The 16,407-nt window shown below is 41.5% G+C and overlaps 2 protein-coding genes across 4 annotated transcripts in view; one reads left to right on the top strand and one right to left on the bottom strand.

Annotated features, from left to right (window-relative positions):
* Window positions 1-16,407, top strand: part of LOC120931441 (very long-chain acyl-CoA synthetase-like) — a 219,975-nt gene that overhangs the window by 141,367 nt on the left and 62,201 nt on the right. The gene's annotated exons all lie outside the window — the stretch shown is intronic.
* HYKK (hydroxylysine kinase) overlaps window positions 1-16,407 on the bottom strand; it is a 28,725-nt gene that overhangs the window by 6,792 nt on the left and 5,526 nt on the right. Inside the window, exons 2-4 of the mRNA XM_040342880.1 lie at window positions 9,437-9,784; window positions 7,486-7,628; window positions 3,984-4,167 (exon numbers count right to left, since the gene is read on the bottom strand). Coding sequence (XP_040198814.1) covers window positions 3,984-4,167; window positions 7,486-7,628; window positions 9,437-9,773 — 664 coding nt within the window. The 5' untranslated portion in view covers window positions 9,774-9,784. The remainder of the gene's footprint in view (window positions 1-3,983; window positions 4,168-7,485; window positions 7,629-9,436; window positions 9,785-16,407) is intronic.

Here is a 16,407-nt window from a genome sequence, read left to right as displayed (position 1 = left end):
TTCCGTTGATTTCTGCGTAGAGTATGCAAATTAGCTAGATACATCGATTCTCAAACGTACGTCCGCCCGGCGCATTTTTTTACGTCGTTTACGTAAGGATTTCTTCGGCGTAACGTTACCCCTGCCTCTCTATGAGGTGTACGCAATGTTAGGTATGGACGTCGGGACAGCGTAGAATTTTCCGTAGTTTACGTCAATCGTTCGCGAATAGGGCTTTGCGTGAGTTACGTTCACGTAAAAAGCTTTGACTATTTGCGTCGTGATTTCGTGTATGCGCACTGGGATACGTCCACGGACGGCGCATGCGCCGTTCCTAAAAAGTGTCAATTACGTGGGGTCATACCAGATTACGATACAACACGCCCACTCCAAGCCTACTTTGAATTACGCGGGCTTACGCCTGCAGATTTACGTTACGCCGGCCCGCATATGGGAGCAAGTTCTTTGTGGATACCCTAGGAGCCACTCTGATTTACGGCGGCGTATCGCATATGAGATGCGCTACGCCCGCCTAAATATACGGCCGTTTTTGTGGATCTGGCCCTGAGTGTCTATATATTATATATATATATAGATAGATAGATATATAATTAATATTTTTTCCTGTGCGCAGTGGGGGTTTGAGAAGGTAAAGGGGCACGTATACTATTTCTAACCAGATGGCTAGTTCTCACTTGGCAACACCCTAGCAACGCCTGGGAGTATTCCAGTCAGGCTTCAGGAGGTATGTAAATAGCCTACACCTAAAGCAACTTTAGTCGGAGCCGAACAATTTATTTTTATCTACAGATGCCCCTTATCTGCTAGGCAATTTGGTAAGGGGGAACTAACCCTTTAACTATTTTTAATTGTTATAATGCTAGCATTAGTAAATATATAGGACGGCATATTATACAGGTCATTCTCAAAAAATTTACATATTGTGATAAAGTTCATTATTTTCTGTAATGTACTGATAAACATTAGGCCCCGTACACACGACCAAACATGTATGCTGAAACTGGTCCGCGGACCAGTTTCAGCATACATGTTCGGTCGTGTGTAGGCGCGAGCGGGCAGAATTCCAGCAAACATTTGCCCGCCGGGCCTTTTCCCAGCGGACAAATATTTCTGGACTTGTTTTAAAACCGTCCGCTGGAATCCTGCCCGCTCGGACATGTTCGGTCGTCTGTACAGACCTACCGTACATGTCCGAGCGCCCGCCATCCCTCGCATGTGTCGAATGACTTCGACGCATGCGTGGAAGCATTTAAAAGGCAGGCCCGCCCACGTTGCCGCGTCATCGGCGCGGACACGCCCCGCGTATTGTTTACGCGCGGACTTCTGTACGATGGTTAGTACAGCCATCGTACAGAAGTCCCCGGGCAGACATGTACGGTGAAAACGGTCCGACGGACCGGTTTCATCGTACATGTTTGCCCGTGTGTACCCGGCCTTAGACTTTCATATATTTTAGATTCATTACACACAACTGAAGTAGTTCAAGCCTTTTATTGTTTTAATATTGATGATTTTGGCATACAGCTCATGAAAACCCCAAATTCCTATCTCAAAAAATTAGCATATCATAAAAAGGTTCTCTAAACGAGCTCTTAACCTAATCATCTGAATCAACTAATTAACTCTAAACACCTGCAAAAGATTCCTGAGGCTTTTAAAAACTCCCAGCCTGGTTCATTACTCCAAACCGCAATCATGGGTAAGACTACCGACCTGACTGCTGTCCAGAAGGCCATCATTGACACCCTCAAGCAAGAGGGTAAGACACAGAAAGAAAATTCTGAACGAATAGGCTGTTCCCAGAGTGCTGTATCAAGGCACCTCAGTGGGAAGTCTGTGGGAAGGAAAAAATGTGGCAGAAAACGCTGCACAATAGAAGAGGTGACCAGACCCTGAGGAAGATTGTGGAGAAGGACCGATTCCAGACCTTGGGGGACCTGCGGAAGCAGTGGATTGAGTCTGGAGTAGAAACATCCAGAGCCACCGTGTACAGGCGTGTGCAGGAAATGGACTACAGGTGCCGCATTCCCCAGGTCAAGCCACTTTTGAACCAGAAACAGCGGCAGAAGCGCCTGACCTGGGCTACAGAGAAGCAACACTGGACTGTTGCTCAGTGGTCCAAAGTACTTTTTTCGGATGAAAGCAAATTTTGCATGTCATTCGGTAATCAAGGTGCCAGAGTCTGGAGGAAGACTGGGGAGAGGGAAATGCCAAAATGCCTGAAGTCCAGTGTCAAGTACTCACAGTCAGTGATGGTCTGGGGTGCCATGTCAGCTGCTGGTGTTGGTCCACTGTGTTTTATCAATGGCAGGGTGAATGCAGCTAGCTATCAGGAGATTTTGGAGCACTTCATGCTTCCATCTGCTGAAAAGCAGACATCTACTGGTTGCAGCAAGGGCCTGCATTCCAATCTTGTGGAAAAGTACTACCACCCCAAATAAACAGCAATGGTTAAATAGGATCTCGAAAATTCAACAAATGGAAAAGCTTACCATGGGCATTAGAAAACAAGAGGAAAAATATAGACGGATATGGAGTCCATATGTAAATTACAGAGAAGGGGAATTATGAGAAGTATGGGGGGAGGGGGACGTGGACGCGGGAGTGGCCCAGGGAGGGGTCCTTTTTTTTTTTTTTTTTTTTTATTTTTTTTTTTATTTTTCTCTCCTCCTCGAGAGGTGGGGGGGGAAGGGAGGGATTGTTTTTTTTTGTATAGGAAATGGTTAAGTGTACAGTACAACTTAGAAATTCCGAAGCAGTGAAGAGGTTGGTTATATTATGTGTACCAATGTATGGAATTCAGAAATGGATTATCTGTTTATTTGTTTGGAAATGTATCAATATAGTATTTACTATTTAATTTGGAAAAAAAAGGAAAATTAAGATAAAATAAAGAATTTATAAAAAAAAAAAAGCTTTATGGAGATGAAGATTTCATTTTTCAGCATGACCTGGCACCTGCTCACAGTGCCAAAACCACTGGTAAATGGTTTACTGACCATGGTATTACTGTGCTCAATTGGCCTGCCAACTCTCCTGACCTGAACCCCATAGAGAATCTGTGGGATATTGGGAAGAGAAAGTTGAGAGACGCAAGACCCAACACTCTGGATGAGCTTAAGGCTGCTACCGAAGCATCCTGGGCCTCCATAACACCTCAGCAGTGCCACAGGCTGATTGCCTCCACGCCACGCCGCATTGAAGCAGTCATTTCTGCAAAAGGATTCCCGACCAAGTATTGAGTGCATAACTGAACATAATTATTTGAAGGTTGACTTTTTTTTTTATTAAAAACACTTTTCTTTTATTGGTCGGATGAAATATGCTAATTTTTTGAGATAGGAATTTTGGGTTTTCATGAGCTGTATGCCAAAATCATCAATATTAAAACAATAAAAGGCTTGAACTACTTCAGTTGTGTGTAATGAATCTAAAATATATGAAAGTCTAATGTTTATCAGTACATTACAGAAAATAATGAACTTTATCACAATATGCTAATTTTTTGAGAATTACCTGTATTCACTTGTTTTAGCTTACTTGGCTAAGCACAACCTTATGTCTGCATGCCTGCATTAAGGGCAGATGTATTCCAGGAATTAAACACTACATCGTATGCCCTTACTCAAGATGGCTGTGGCTAGAAATGCTAGGGAGTGTTTTTTTCAAAGTCATTTCTCAACAAGATAAAGAATGGGGACATGGGTGGATGGGCACATTTCCTTATATAAAAAAAAAGGAATTAAATAGCGTTTTCAGTATATGGTGCTTAGATACAGCATTACATTTTAGCTAAGGTAAGTGATGGTTCCCATGGAAAGCAAACAGCCTATTTGCCATTAGTAAATCAACCCCTGATGTCTATATGATCTTGCAGTTTAAAGAACATCATAGTCAGTAGCAGCAAATTTTAGAGCATCCTATCGTACTCTCATCAGAGTATATACTGTATAACAGTTGCCAGGAAAGACCAATTCACTTACATTTGCGAAACATTTTTAGATTTGGCTGCACAGATGTCTCATATTGGTTGATGACTCCATCAATTCTTTTACGCAAACTTTCTTCTGTAACTGCATGCAGATACTTCCTCAGCAATGGGGTGTTTGACAAGTTCCACAGGTACTCTCCACGGTTAAAATATTCTTTATACGGATGCTGAAATTTCTGAAATGAGTACAAAATTGCTTTAAAGTGGATGTAAACCCACTCTCATCCTTTCTAAACTACTGCCATAGTGCTGATCTATAAGAATATATATGCCTCCTGTATGTATGTATGTATGTATGTATGTATGTATCCTTACCTGTCAAATGTCTCCCCTCCTTTATGAGACCTGAAAAAATGCAGATTCTGTGGGTGGGTCTGTTGTCCGGAGCTAGGTGGGTGGAATCGTGATGTCAGTAGACTCCCATTCCTCCTCTACACTCACCTTGTCAACATGCATTTTCTTCTGTATATTTCTTACACTAAATTCTGCTATGATCACTAACATCCAGTCAAAACCCAGAAAGGTAACCACATGACTTTAGCATGGCCAATCATGCTGAAGTGGGGAGCAGCCAATCCTGGGAGAGCTGCAGAAGAAGGGAGTGGGAATTAAAAAATAATGCATGTCTCAGGCTTGTGCATGATATGTAAATCACCTGTCATTCACAGCAGGGGGGGGACAACAGACAGGGTTTCTCCGTTTGTCTGTTTTATCTCACTGAAAAAAGAGCTGGATTTGTGGCAAAACTGGGCATAGATGATCTGAAATCATATTCTATACATTGTACCAGGCAAAAAAAATAACACATGCTTTTCCTGTAGTACAGGGACATGCAATTAGCGGACCTCCAGCTGTTCCATCATGCCTCTGCCTCTGGGTGTCATGCTTGTGGCTGTCAGTCTTGCTATGCCTCATGGGACTTGTAGTTCTGCAACAGCTGGAGGTCCTCTAATTGCATATCCCTGCTGTAGTACTTAAAGTGGATGTAAACCTGAAATGTTTTTAACTTTTTTATTTCATTACTATTTGGAATACTAAAAATGACATACATGGTATGGTAACCCAGCCAACAGATTGAAACTCAAATTCGAACTGCATTCATGTTAGAAGTTTTGTGACAATGTACATACCCTTCCTAAAGATATGGCTGCATAACCTCGACACAGCGAGCCACTGCCAGATCCTAAAATTCTGCACTTTGGTTGCTTAAAATTACACTCTCAGGGCTAGATTCACATAGAACCGCGTATCTTTGCCGCGGCGTAACGTATCCGATTTACGTTACGCCTCCGCAACATAGACCGGCAAGTGCTGTATTCTCAAAGCACTTGCTCCGTAAGTTGCGGCGGCGTATCGTAAATCGTCCGGCGTAAGCCCGCCTAATTCAAATTTGGATCAGGGGGGCGTGTTTTATGTAAATGTACTGTGACCCGACGTGATAGACGTTTTTCGCATGCGCCGTCCGTGGAATTTCCCTGTGTGCATTGCTCCAAAGTACGCCGCATTGGTTTTGACGTGAGCGTAAATGACGTCCAGCCCCATTCACGAACGACTTACGCAAACGACGTAACTTTTTCAAATTTCGACGCGGGAACGACGGCCATACTTAACATTGGTACGCCGCAGTTATGCCACCATATAGCAGGGGTAACTATACGCCGGGAAAAGCTTAACGCAAACGGCGTAACTTTACTGCGTCGGCCGGGCGTATGTTCGGGAATTCGCGTATCTAGCTAATTTGCATATTTGACGCGGAATTCGACGGAAGCGCCACCTAGCGGCCAGCGTAAATATACAGTTACGATCCGACGGCGTAAGAGACTTACGCCTGTCGGATCTAACAGATATCTATGCGTAACTGATTCTAAGAATCAGGCGCATAGATACGACGGCGCAACGCAGAGATACGATGGCGTATCTGGAGATACGCCGTCGTATCTCCACTGAGAATCTGGCCCTCAGTTGTCTAGAATCTCTGGTGTGCTGCGTTTCCTATCTTCTCCCTATGCAGAAGCCTTTTTTGGGCTTGGTTCACACTGGTGCGACATTCGCTCCGATTTTGGGAGCACATGTTGCATGACGTGTATAAATCAATGGTTCCCTATGAGAGCCATCTTAACTGGTCTGACAGAAGTCAATCTGACTTTGAATAAGGTTCCTGCACTTCTTTGTTCTGACTTGGGCACGATTTCAGGCCATTGATTTGGATGTAAGTCGCATCCAAGTCAGATCATCATCTTAGCTAATCCAACATGTTCCATGCCACTTGTTCTCTAAGCCCCCTGCTTGCAGACCCCTTCAGCCACCACCCAAGGTCAGGGTTCCCAGTGGGATATAAAACCTGTGGATCTATATGGACTTCCCTAACAAGACTCTGTATGTTGACTAATTGCTACCGCATGTGGATTACTGCCAGTTATGAACCCTTGCCTTACGAAGGACTTTAATAGATTTTTCACCTAACTCGGGTATGATTGCCTCATAGGACTCTACTCTGGGGCAGTTGCTCCAGAGCTTAGTAAATGAGCAAAAGCTACACTGACTTTTATTATGCAATCCTGTGCATTTTTTTTTCATTGCATGTGATTGGGTAGTCTTTGCAAAGTGAAACTTTACCTCATTACCAATTTCTGGAGAAACTGCACTTGCAGAGTGTAACTGCACTTTGCAAAGTGCACAGTCTATTTACCTTTAGTAAATCAACCCCTTTGTGTCACAGCAATTCTAACACAAGCATAGAACAGATGTGCTCTGATTAGAACCCAGTCATTGCCAAACAGCTTCTGTGATCAATGCAACTATATTATGTTATAATGTAAGCAATCACATTACAGCTTCTACAACTTATTTCTCCATTTAGGGTAGTGTACAATACAGATTTGTCAAGTATTCTCCAGGAATCTCTGGAAATGTTGGGTTCCTCTAGAGATTGCAAGGGGTTCTTTAAAGTGCAACTTTACCTTTAAAAGGGAAGTACTGCTGACCCCCCCCACCCCTTCCTTTTTCCCATTTTGGGATTTTTGGGGGGGGGGGGTGGAGAGTACCTACAGTATTTCTAGGAAGTACCGGATCTCATGTCCGCTGGAATCGTTGAGGTGATCCCAGCGGTTCTCCCCTCTACCTTCCTGCCCACAACCTCCTGGGACAAATCACAGGTCCCAGGTGACTGCAGAACCATTCACAAAGCATAGTGCTGCTTGCATATGTGCAGTGCAGTTCCCTGAGACCTGAAGTTATTTTAAGGGTTCCTCTGGGGTAAGAAGGTTCCTCTGGTCTAAGTACAAAATGGCATAGACCCAGCCACACAACAAAGTAACACATGCCTGTCTGATTGCAGCAGTCACTTTTACTGTACGGGTTTATTAATCAGGAAGAATTTTGGTGTTGTGGGTAACACACAAATCTTCCTTTTAAATTTTGATAAATGAAAACCTTTTTAACTGAGTGAAAATAGACAAAGCAAAGGAATAAGTATTTTTAATAGAATAATACACCTTTGCTAATTTCTCATCAAGAGTGGCCGCCATTTTGCCGATGTCATATAATATTTGTGGAGTTGCTGTAATTTGAGCTGCTAGCGTTCCAGGAAGGTATGTCAGAAGTCTCACCGCATGATTCCGTACTACATCTCCATAGTCTGGGGGGAAGAATTAGGTACATTTTGTTATTTTTTCTAAACTCAGACAAACATAAAAAATCTAGAAAATAAATGTAGTGCTATCCCCACAGCCCCCACCCCGGAGCCACTTGGTAATGTGAGTTCTCCTGTTCTGTGCTTCAAAAACAAGAACAACTTGACACACCTGGTTGAATGAAAGTTACTGCAAGTGCTTATACTGTAAGAACACAAGTATAGATAACTTTTATATTAGCTGTGAATTTGCACCAGGAAATAGACACAAACCCGTTTACTGATAAATGAGCTCAGTGTATTAGAGTCTGTTAGAGTAAATGGTGGTTTGAGTATAAATGAACACACAGAATGTCGGCTCAGACACAATCCCAGTATAATCACTATGCCAAGGTAACTTAGAATAGAGTTCTATACCACTAGACTTTGATTAATTTAGGAAGCAGAATAGTCAGCAATAAACAGTGCATGTAAGCATTAACTGCGTGAATGTGAATAATATACTACAGTAAGTCCCCTACATACGAACGTTCAACTCGCAAACTTTCCAAGAGGCGAACATGTGTTTGCATGTCAAATCACGTAAAGCTGGGTACATCCACTCCGTTTTTTTTTGATCATTCAACCCAGCGGGCTCCCAAACCCCCAAACTCTCCTTTCCGGTTAACAGCAAAATGCAGGACAACAGCAAACATACTTTTTCAAAACACACCTTGTAGAGGTGTAGCTTCAGGAAAATAAATTCTTATTAGTTACTATGAGTTATCTTACTCTCTTTCTTGCAATGTTTATTGAATAACCTTAGTTTATGTAATGGTTAGTCATTGTTTTCTAGTGGGTGAGCTGAATAAGTCAATAACTACAACCAGAGCAGATATAACTGTTATGGGGTCTAACAACCAAGGAGGGGGAGCCAATACTAACAGGATGTATAATGGTTTATATATAAGCAGGAACCAGAGCTGTTCAAGCCTTTTAACCCTCCTCTTATGTTAGCTTTCTGTTACTATCCATGATGTTAACGGGTCGGTTTTGACCCGTGTCTTAAATCAGCCATAAAATACCCTCTGAACAATTATTTATCATCCAATTTGTTTCTTACCTCTTGGTTACCTTGTTAGGCTTCTTTATCCTTGAAAAGATTGGTTTTAATATTTTTGGTGTGACCCCTTAGACCTTTCTTTTGATAGCATACCTCTCATTTTCAAATTAAAAAAATGGTAAAATAAACCTCAATAGAATATTATAAATTGGTCATATGTTTCTTTACTTTATTTAGAGAAGCAGACAAGCAGGCAAAGAGATAGGCCCCTCCCTAACTACAGCTCACAGGGTTGTAGGTGATTGGCTGTCAGTGTTACTAAGCAGAGAGAGAGTGTTTATGATTTCAGTTTTGGCACTTATTAGTGTCCTATAATCCTATATTATAACTGGGTCAGAATTGACCCGAACACCATAAACGTCTTAATTTTCACCATGGTATTTTATCATTTAGTGAAAAGGATTCTTTTTCTATTACATTGTTTAAATAAAGGTTCCTGACAAAGTAAAAAAATCTTGATGCAATAAACAAATTTATGTGATACTTATAGACATTCAAAACCTGAAAACGGGTCGGTTCTGACCCTAACACAAGAGGAGGGTTAAATAAGATAAATCATCTAATTGCTGTAAAATCAACTAGTACTCTAACTATAAAATGTTATTTTTTTTAACATATAAAATTAGTTTGCAGGTGTATGATTCCTAGAATTTATATGATATTCATATATTTTGATGACTGATGTTTGAAATAACATTTGTACCAGTCTTACCTATAGCTTCTAAGGACATAACATGGCCGCTTTTTGTGAATATAGGATATTGGGTAGGAAGACCTTCGTCATGCAAGAATTTCATGACATAGGTTTGTGCTTCAACGAGTTCCGGGATTTTACTACTTTCACCATTTATAATCTTCAAGATAAATTCATTTCCAGTATCTGTTACATCACTTGTGGTTTGGATATAAAAATTTTGGTCATCATAACTTGGCAGCGGCTTCACTTTAATTACTTGTAGACCATATATGTTCTCCACCAAGGTAATAGCTTGAGATTCACTCAGTGCTGGCTTAGTAGCAATAAGTGAATTTTCTGACTCAGAATTCATCTTTCAGCCTCCTGAAAAGCAAGAAAAAATATCCTTTGTTGCGCATGAAAAATATGAAAATCACAAAAATTTATTTGAGGTTTGGTTAGAGGTTAGAAAACTTTTTATATAGCAATCAGAAAGCATCCCAAATTCTGGCTAACTACTAACAAAGTAGGTATTAATAAAATAACTATGATATCTACCTTAAAACCCCTTGCTAACCAATATCAAATAGGGCAGTTGAAGTAAACACAAGCTGTTATGAGCACCTCTATGTATGCCTATGGAGTTTATTTACTAAAATTGTAGAGTGCAACATCTGGTGGAGCGATGCATGGTAGCCAATCAGCTTCTAACTACAGTTTGTTCAATTAAGTTTTGGCAAAAAAACAAAAAACAGAAGCTGATTGGTTGGTATGCAGAGTTGCCCCAGATGTTGTACTCTCCAGTTTTAGTAAATCCATGCACCAAGGGTTCCAGGTGAATCCTGGGGGTTTGAGATTCTTAATCTTTGCAAATTTATTTACAGATTTCATTTTAATTTCTGGGGGGAAATATATTATGGATTTAATTTCTTTTGAGGGTATTTGGGGTTTTTATTCTATGTTGATTGGGCCTTCATGTTGGGTTAAACTACTTTTGTCAGTTTGTATTTGTTGTCTGTGCTTTTTTTTTCTTCATTTTTTTTTATGTTGATGGGGATTGTTTGGAGCATTCTCTTGTTACTGACCATTCCTTCTTGGAGCTACATTTTCTTTGCAGCATGCCCTTGCATTGTTTGAAAGAAACAAAGTGCAAGAACAGTGTACACCTAAACTACCTCACACTATATTACTCATATGCACAGCACCCCCTTTCCCCATAGTTAAAAGTTAAACATATGCCAGTTAGCTCTGTTATCCTTGACACCCGAACTGTTCTACTGCTGGCCAAATTTACACTACTGTATCCTCTGCGGTATTTTTTATTTGCAGCAAAAATACCTCTCTGTATTCTGTCTCTAGTACATTTTGACAGATTATCATTGATTAAACCTGTCCTGCTGCTGGCTAATTTTACACTGCTGTACCTACTGCATTACCTTGGTTGTTCTAGTAGAGGCCCAGACTCTTAGCCTTTGGGCCTAGACTTCCTATGTAAACCCTTCTGGGTGAACAATGAATTTTAACAAACTTTGTTGCAGATTCCTATCCATTTTTGCTTCTTTCTTTGAAGCATGTTTCAGAAATACATTTTTAATAGCATTCAATTACAATATGGCTGGTTTAGCAATTGCATACTCCTATGACTCCATGTAGAATGCAGTATGGACACCAACAACACACTCACCACTGTCCAGCATAGGAAGTGGGTCACTCAGTAAGGTACTGGGGGATACCAAGTTTCTCTAGGGCAAAAGATCTTGCAGTCTACACATGAAGTCTAGCAGAGGTTGGATTAAAACACAGATCAACTGAGCGAGCTCCCAACAACTTGATAGATTGTCTATTCTGCAGAATCAGACATAAAAAGTAGGCAATACTTCTATAAGAAGAGTCCCAGGAAAGGGTAAATTGATTATTCCCATCCTGGCCCAAATCCAGTACAGTATGAGTGTGAGGTAAATGGTGTAGTAGCAGACTTCCGCCCTTTTCAAGGATTTCCTGTGCCAGAGGCATCATAAAATACATTTGTGGCTAGAACCAAATTAATGCCGTCTCTCAAAGGGAAAGTAATCAAATATTTGTAAGCACTCCATGCATATAAACAGTCATTATGCCCATGCAAGTTGCAAAGTTAGATTCAAGGGTTTGGATTTGAGATCTTTAAGAGATTGGATATACAGTGACATGGATTTACAAATCTGAGTCACTGCCAACAGGAGCTAACGATTAACACCAGTTATCTCAAACTAACAGCTGTACAGATGTAGAGTCCAACTGTCTGTCAGAATGAAAAACATAAAAGTAAGAGCATCATCAACCTGCATGCTTTATAAACACTTAACCCCCAGACCATATTGCTGGTCAAAGACCAGAGCACTTTTTGCGATTCGGCACTGCGTCGCTTTAACTGACAATTGCGCGGTCGTGCGACGTGGCTCCAAAACAAAGTTGGCGTCCTTTTTTCCCCACCAATAGAGCTTTCTTTTGGTGGTATTTAATCACCTCTGTGGTTTTGAGTTTTTGCGCTATAAACAAAAATAGAGCGACAATTTTGAAAAAAAATATTTTTTATTTTTTGCTATAATATCCCCCAAAACATATATTTTAAAAAAATGTTTTCCTAAGTTTAGGCCGATACGTATTCTTCTACATATTTTTCGTAAAAAAAAATTGCAACAAGCGTTTATTGATTGGTTTGCGCAAAAGTTATAGCGTTTACAAAATAGGGGGTATTTTTATGGCATTTTTATTATTATTATTTTTTTTTACTAGTAATGGCGGCGATCAGTGATTTTTTTTTCGGTACTGCAACATTATGGCAGACACTTCGGACACTTTTGACACATTTTTGGGACCATTGGCATTTTTATAGCGATCAGTGCTATAAAAATGCATTGGATAACTATAAAAATGCCACTGGCAGTGAAGGGGTTAACACTAGGGGGCGGGGAAGGGGTTAAGTATGTTCCCTGGGTGTGTTCTAACTGTAGGGGGGTGGCCTAACTAGGGGAAATTACTGATCTTCTGTTCATACATTGTATGAAGATCATCATTTATCTCCCTGACAGCACCAGGAGCTGTGTGTTTACACAAACAGCTCCCGGTCCCCGCTCTGTAACGAGCAATCGCGTGTGCCCGGCGGCGATCGCGCCGGCCGGGCACGCGCACGGGGGCGAGCACGCCTCTAGTGGCCTGCGCGAGAGCCGCCGTTATATTACGTGCTCTTTCGAAGGGGAGCCGACCTGTTGCCGTAAAACGACGGCGGCTGGTCGGCAACAAGTTAAGGTGACTGGTGAGTCCACAGTGGGCAGAGGCCCTTAATCAATTCCCTTTCAAAGGGAAAAAGCTCCTTCGCATTGTCAGTAAGGACTGGGAGCCATGATTCCAAAGGTTGTTTCCAGTCCTCATAGAGGAAAATTTTGCATATGGAATGTATTGGGAAGACCTTTAGGCCTCATTCACACGAGGCGGACTCCGTTGCTACAGCTCAGCGGGAGATCAGTCCGCATATCTCTGCTGAGCCGGCGGATGACAAGCTCCTCTCTGCTCAGTGAGCGGGGAGGGGCTTGTCGGGCACCGCTGTCTCCTATGGAGCGATCTGATAAAAAAAGACAGCATGTCCGTTTTCATCAGATCTTACCCGATCCGATCCGCATGGACAGATGGGGACGTGCCCCCTATATGTCTGTTTTTAGCGGATCGGATAGGGTCGGATGTTAGCGGACATGTCTCTTTTGAATCTGAATCAGAGATGGAAATAGGGGCAGGAGAGGTGGAGGTCCAGTAGGGGCAGAACTATATTCTGTTTTGTCGAGCACTAGAGCATGCTTAGAACCTTTGATCGCTCTATTAGTTGTGCATAAACAATAGACATGTGCACATTGAAAAATTTCGTTTCGGAATTTCGTTTTCGTCCGAAAAATGAATTAATTTAGTTACTACTGAAATTCGTTTATATTTATTTCGTCTTTCGTTGGAAATTGCATTCGTCCGAAAATCCGAACAAATTAAGGTTGAATCTGTCATTGAAGGCTTATGGTGTCTGTCGAATGTTCAAAGAAGATTCAATGGAGCAGCGAAACTGTACGACGCTGCAATCATACTTTTCCGGTCGAAAGTTCCACCTACAAGCTATAGTAGAATTCTAATGTTGTTGTATGACTAGTAATAATTATATTTATTAATTATTATTACTTGTCAACCAACATTAGAATTTTTCTATAGCCTATGGGCCAAGCATTTGACCGGAAATGTATGATTGCAGCGTCGTACAGTTTAGCTGCTCTGTCAAATCTTCTTAGAACTATCAACAGACTCCATAAGCCTTCAATGACAGATTTGACATTTGTATGTTTTTCGATGCTTTGTTGAATCTTCGTCCATGTTGAATTGTCAAGTTAGTTCTAGCTATTTTACTGCTCCTCCTCTTTGGTTACAATCAGCCAATAACATTCCTCATCATCATTAATTTTATTTTACTTCCCCCATCCAATTCCAGCAGTGATCTTTTCTCTCTATGTCAAATCTTTTCTCTCTGTCGAATCTTTTCTCTCTATGTCAAATCTTTTCTCTCTATGTAGAATAATCTTGGACTAATAGAGTTAAGGTTAGGCACATTCGACCAACGAAAATAAAGCATTTTTTTATGTCGGATCTTTCGGTTTTCGTATTCTGTGCGTTTGTTTTCGTTTGTTAAAACGATAACGAAAATAGCTGAAATTCGAACGAAAATGCATTCGGACGAAAACGAATGCACATGTCTAATAAACAAATCTGTAGTGGTTATTGGGAATTTTGTGGACACATGGGGGGTCTCAGCCTCTCCCTGTGGAGCGAATAAGACACAAACAAGCAAGAGAATATAGTAATATGAGTCCCAGGATCTAGGTTACAGGTGTTGATTCTCTTCTGGGAAAACCGTGAAATTGCACCTGAAAGAAATGGAGGAGTATGGGCTGAGGTCACCCTATGCAGGGGGACTGTTCTTTTAAAAAATATGTTGCACCATGTAGCAGAAAACAACTTGTCCCAAAGGGAGGCAAGGCCTTGTGTACTTGCCAACCTGAGCATGCTGAAGAGAGTAGCAGACAGATGGAGGTGGTCAAGTCACTGTAGGTGGACAGTGGAAAGCGTCCAGAGGCTGGTTGATTCACAAAGTACTTCAGACATGGAAACAGCAGTAGAAAGGTGCTTCCTTGAGGCTGAATGGTGGGAAAAGGAGCATGCATCCTGCCTAATGGATGGCGTATGTGCTGTTTTCTTAGCCTTAACTGTCACTGCTGTAAGATGCCAGTGTTGGAAATGTTAAAATATTGCCAACTGTGAGGTAGCTCTCAGTGCTTGAACACAACTAGCCATACTCACTATGGGAATCTGCAGAGACTGGGTCACACCAGAGGCTGTGACACAGCTTTAGGCTTGGGAAGAACTTTGCGGCTAACACAGTACACAAAGGCCTAAAAAGCCCCACAATGCTGAGTACAGTTCCCAAAGATCATGTTCCATGCTAGTTTTGTATTGTCTGAAAACGTAATCTGTAAGAAGGCTTCTAGAGCAGTGGTCTCAAAGTACCGGCCCGCGGGCCATTTGCGGCCCGCGGACCAGTTATAAATGGCCCGCAGGCAGGGTGGAAGTGAGGGGAGCTGGCGCCATCTGGTGGTGAGCCGTTGGTATTACAAGTTATTACCACCAGATGTGAGCTGGCGCCATCTGGTGGTGGCCATTGGTATTACAAGTTATTACCACCAGATGTGAGGTGGCGCCATCTGGTGGTGGCCGTTGGTATTACAAGTTAAGCATTACAAGTTAAACAGCAATTCTAATGTAATTTTACACTATTTTCACTGCCATATTCTTCCCTCTAATTAGAACCCCCAAACATTATATATATTTTTTATCCTAACAACCTAGAGAATAAAATAGCGATCGTTGCAATACTTTCTGTTACGCCGTATTTGCGCAGCGGTCTTACAAGCGCACTTTTTTGGGAAAAAATTACACTTTTTTTAATTAAAAAATAAGACAACAGTAAAGTTATCCCCATTTTTTTTTATATTATGAAAGATAATGTTACGCCGAGTAAATTCATACCCAACATGTCACGCTTCAAAATTGTGTCCGCTTGTGGAATGCCGACAAACTTTTTTACCCTTTAAAATCTTCATAGGCGACGTTTAAAAAAATCTACAGGTTGCATGTTTTAAGTTACAGAGGAGCTAGAATTATTGCTCTCACTCTACCAATCGCGGCGATACCTCACATGTGTGGTTTGAACACCGTTTACATATGCGGGCGCTTCTCACGTATGTGTTCGCTTCTGCACGCAAGCTCGTCGGGACAGAGCGCGTTTTCTGGCTCCTAACTTTTTTAGCTGGCTCCTAGATTCCAAGCAAATTTGTCAAACCCTGACTTACACCAGTGCTGGTGGTAATAATGCGCTCGCTGACACCAGTGCTGGGGGTTAATAATGTGTTCGCTGACACCAGTACTGTTGTTTTTGAAGTTTGAAAGTTTGCATGCGGCCCCCCATGGCATATGAAAACTTGTCTTGTGGCCCTCAGGTAATTTGAGTTTGAGACCCCTGTTCTAGAGACTGGGTTGCACCAGTGGCTGTGCCATAGCTTGAGATCTGAAGAGCACTCTATAGCTAAAACAGTACATTATGGTTGGGAAAGTGCAGCAATTCAGCATCCAATGTCTAAAGTTCATATTGTAGACCATACCCACAATCCTCCAGTCCAGCAGTTCCTGGTTACGGCCTCCAAAGCTTTTGCTGTGGAGAAGCTGATTCACACACCTGCTGTATAGACTAGCTCAAACAGTACTATTAAAGTCTTGACTGAAGTTACCAAAAAAAAATATATATATATATGGGGGCATTGAATATCTTGATAGGAAATAAAATGTTAGGGGGTTGTTTTTTAATATGATTTTTCAACAAAATAAAGCATGGAGACATGGATGGGAGAATTTGCTCTGAATATTAAAAATGAATTAAACTGTTTGTT

Source organism: Rana temporaria, chromosome 3, assembly GCF_905171775.1.
Source record: "Rana temporaria chromosome 3, aRanTem1.1, whole genome shotgun sequence".
Lineage (NCBI taxonomy): Eukaryota > Metazoa > Chordata > Amphibia > Anura > Ranidae > Rana > Rana temporaria.
Note: the sequence above shows the minus strand (reverse complement) of the source record. Positions and strands in the feature narration are given on the sequence as shown.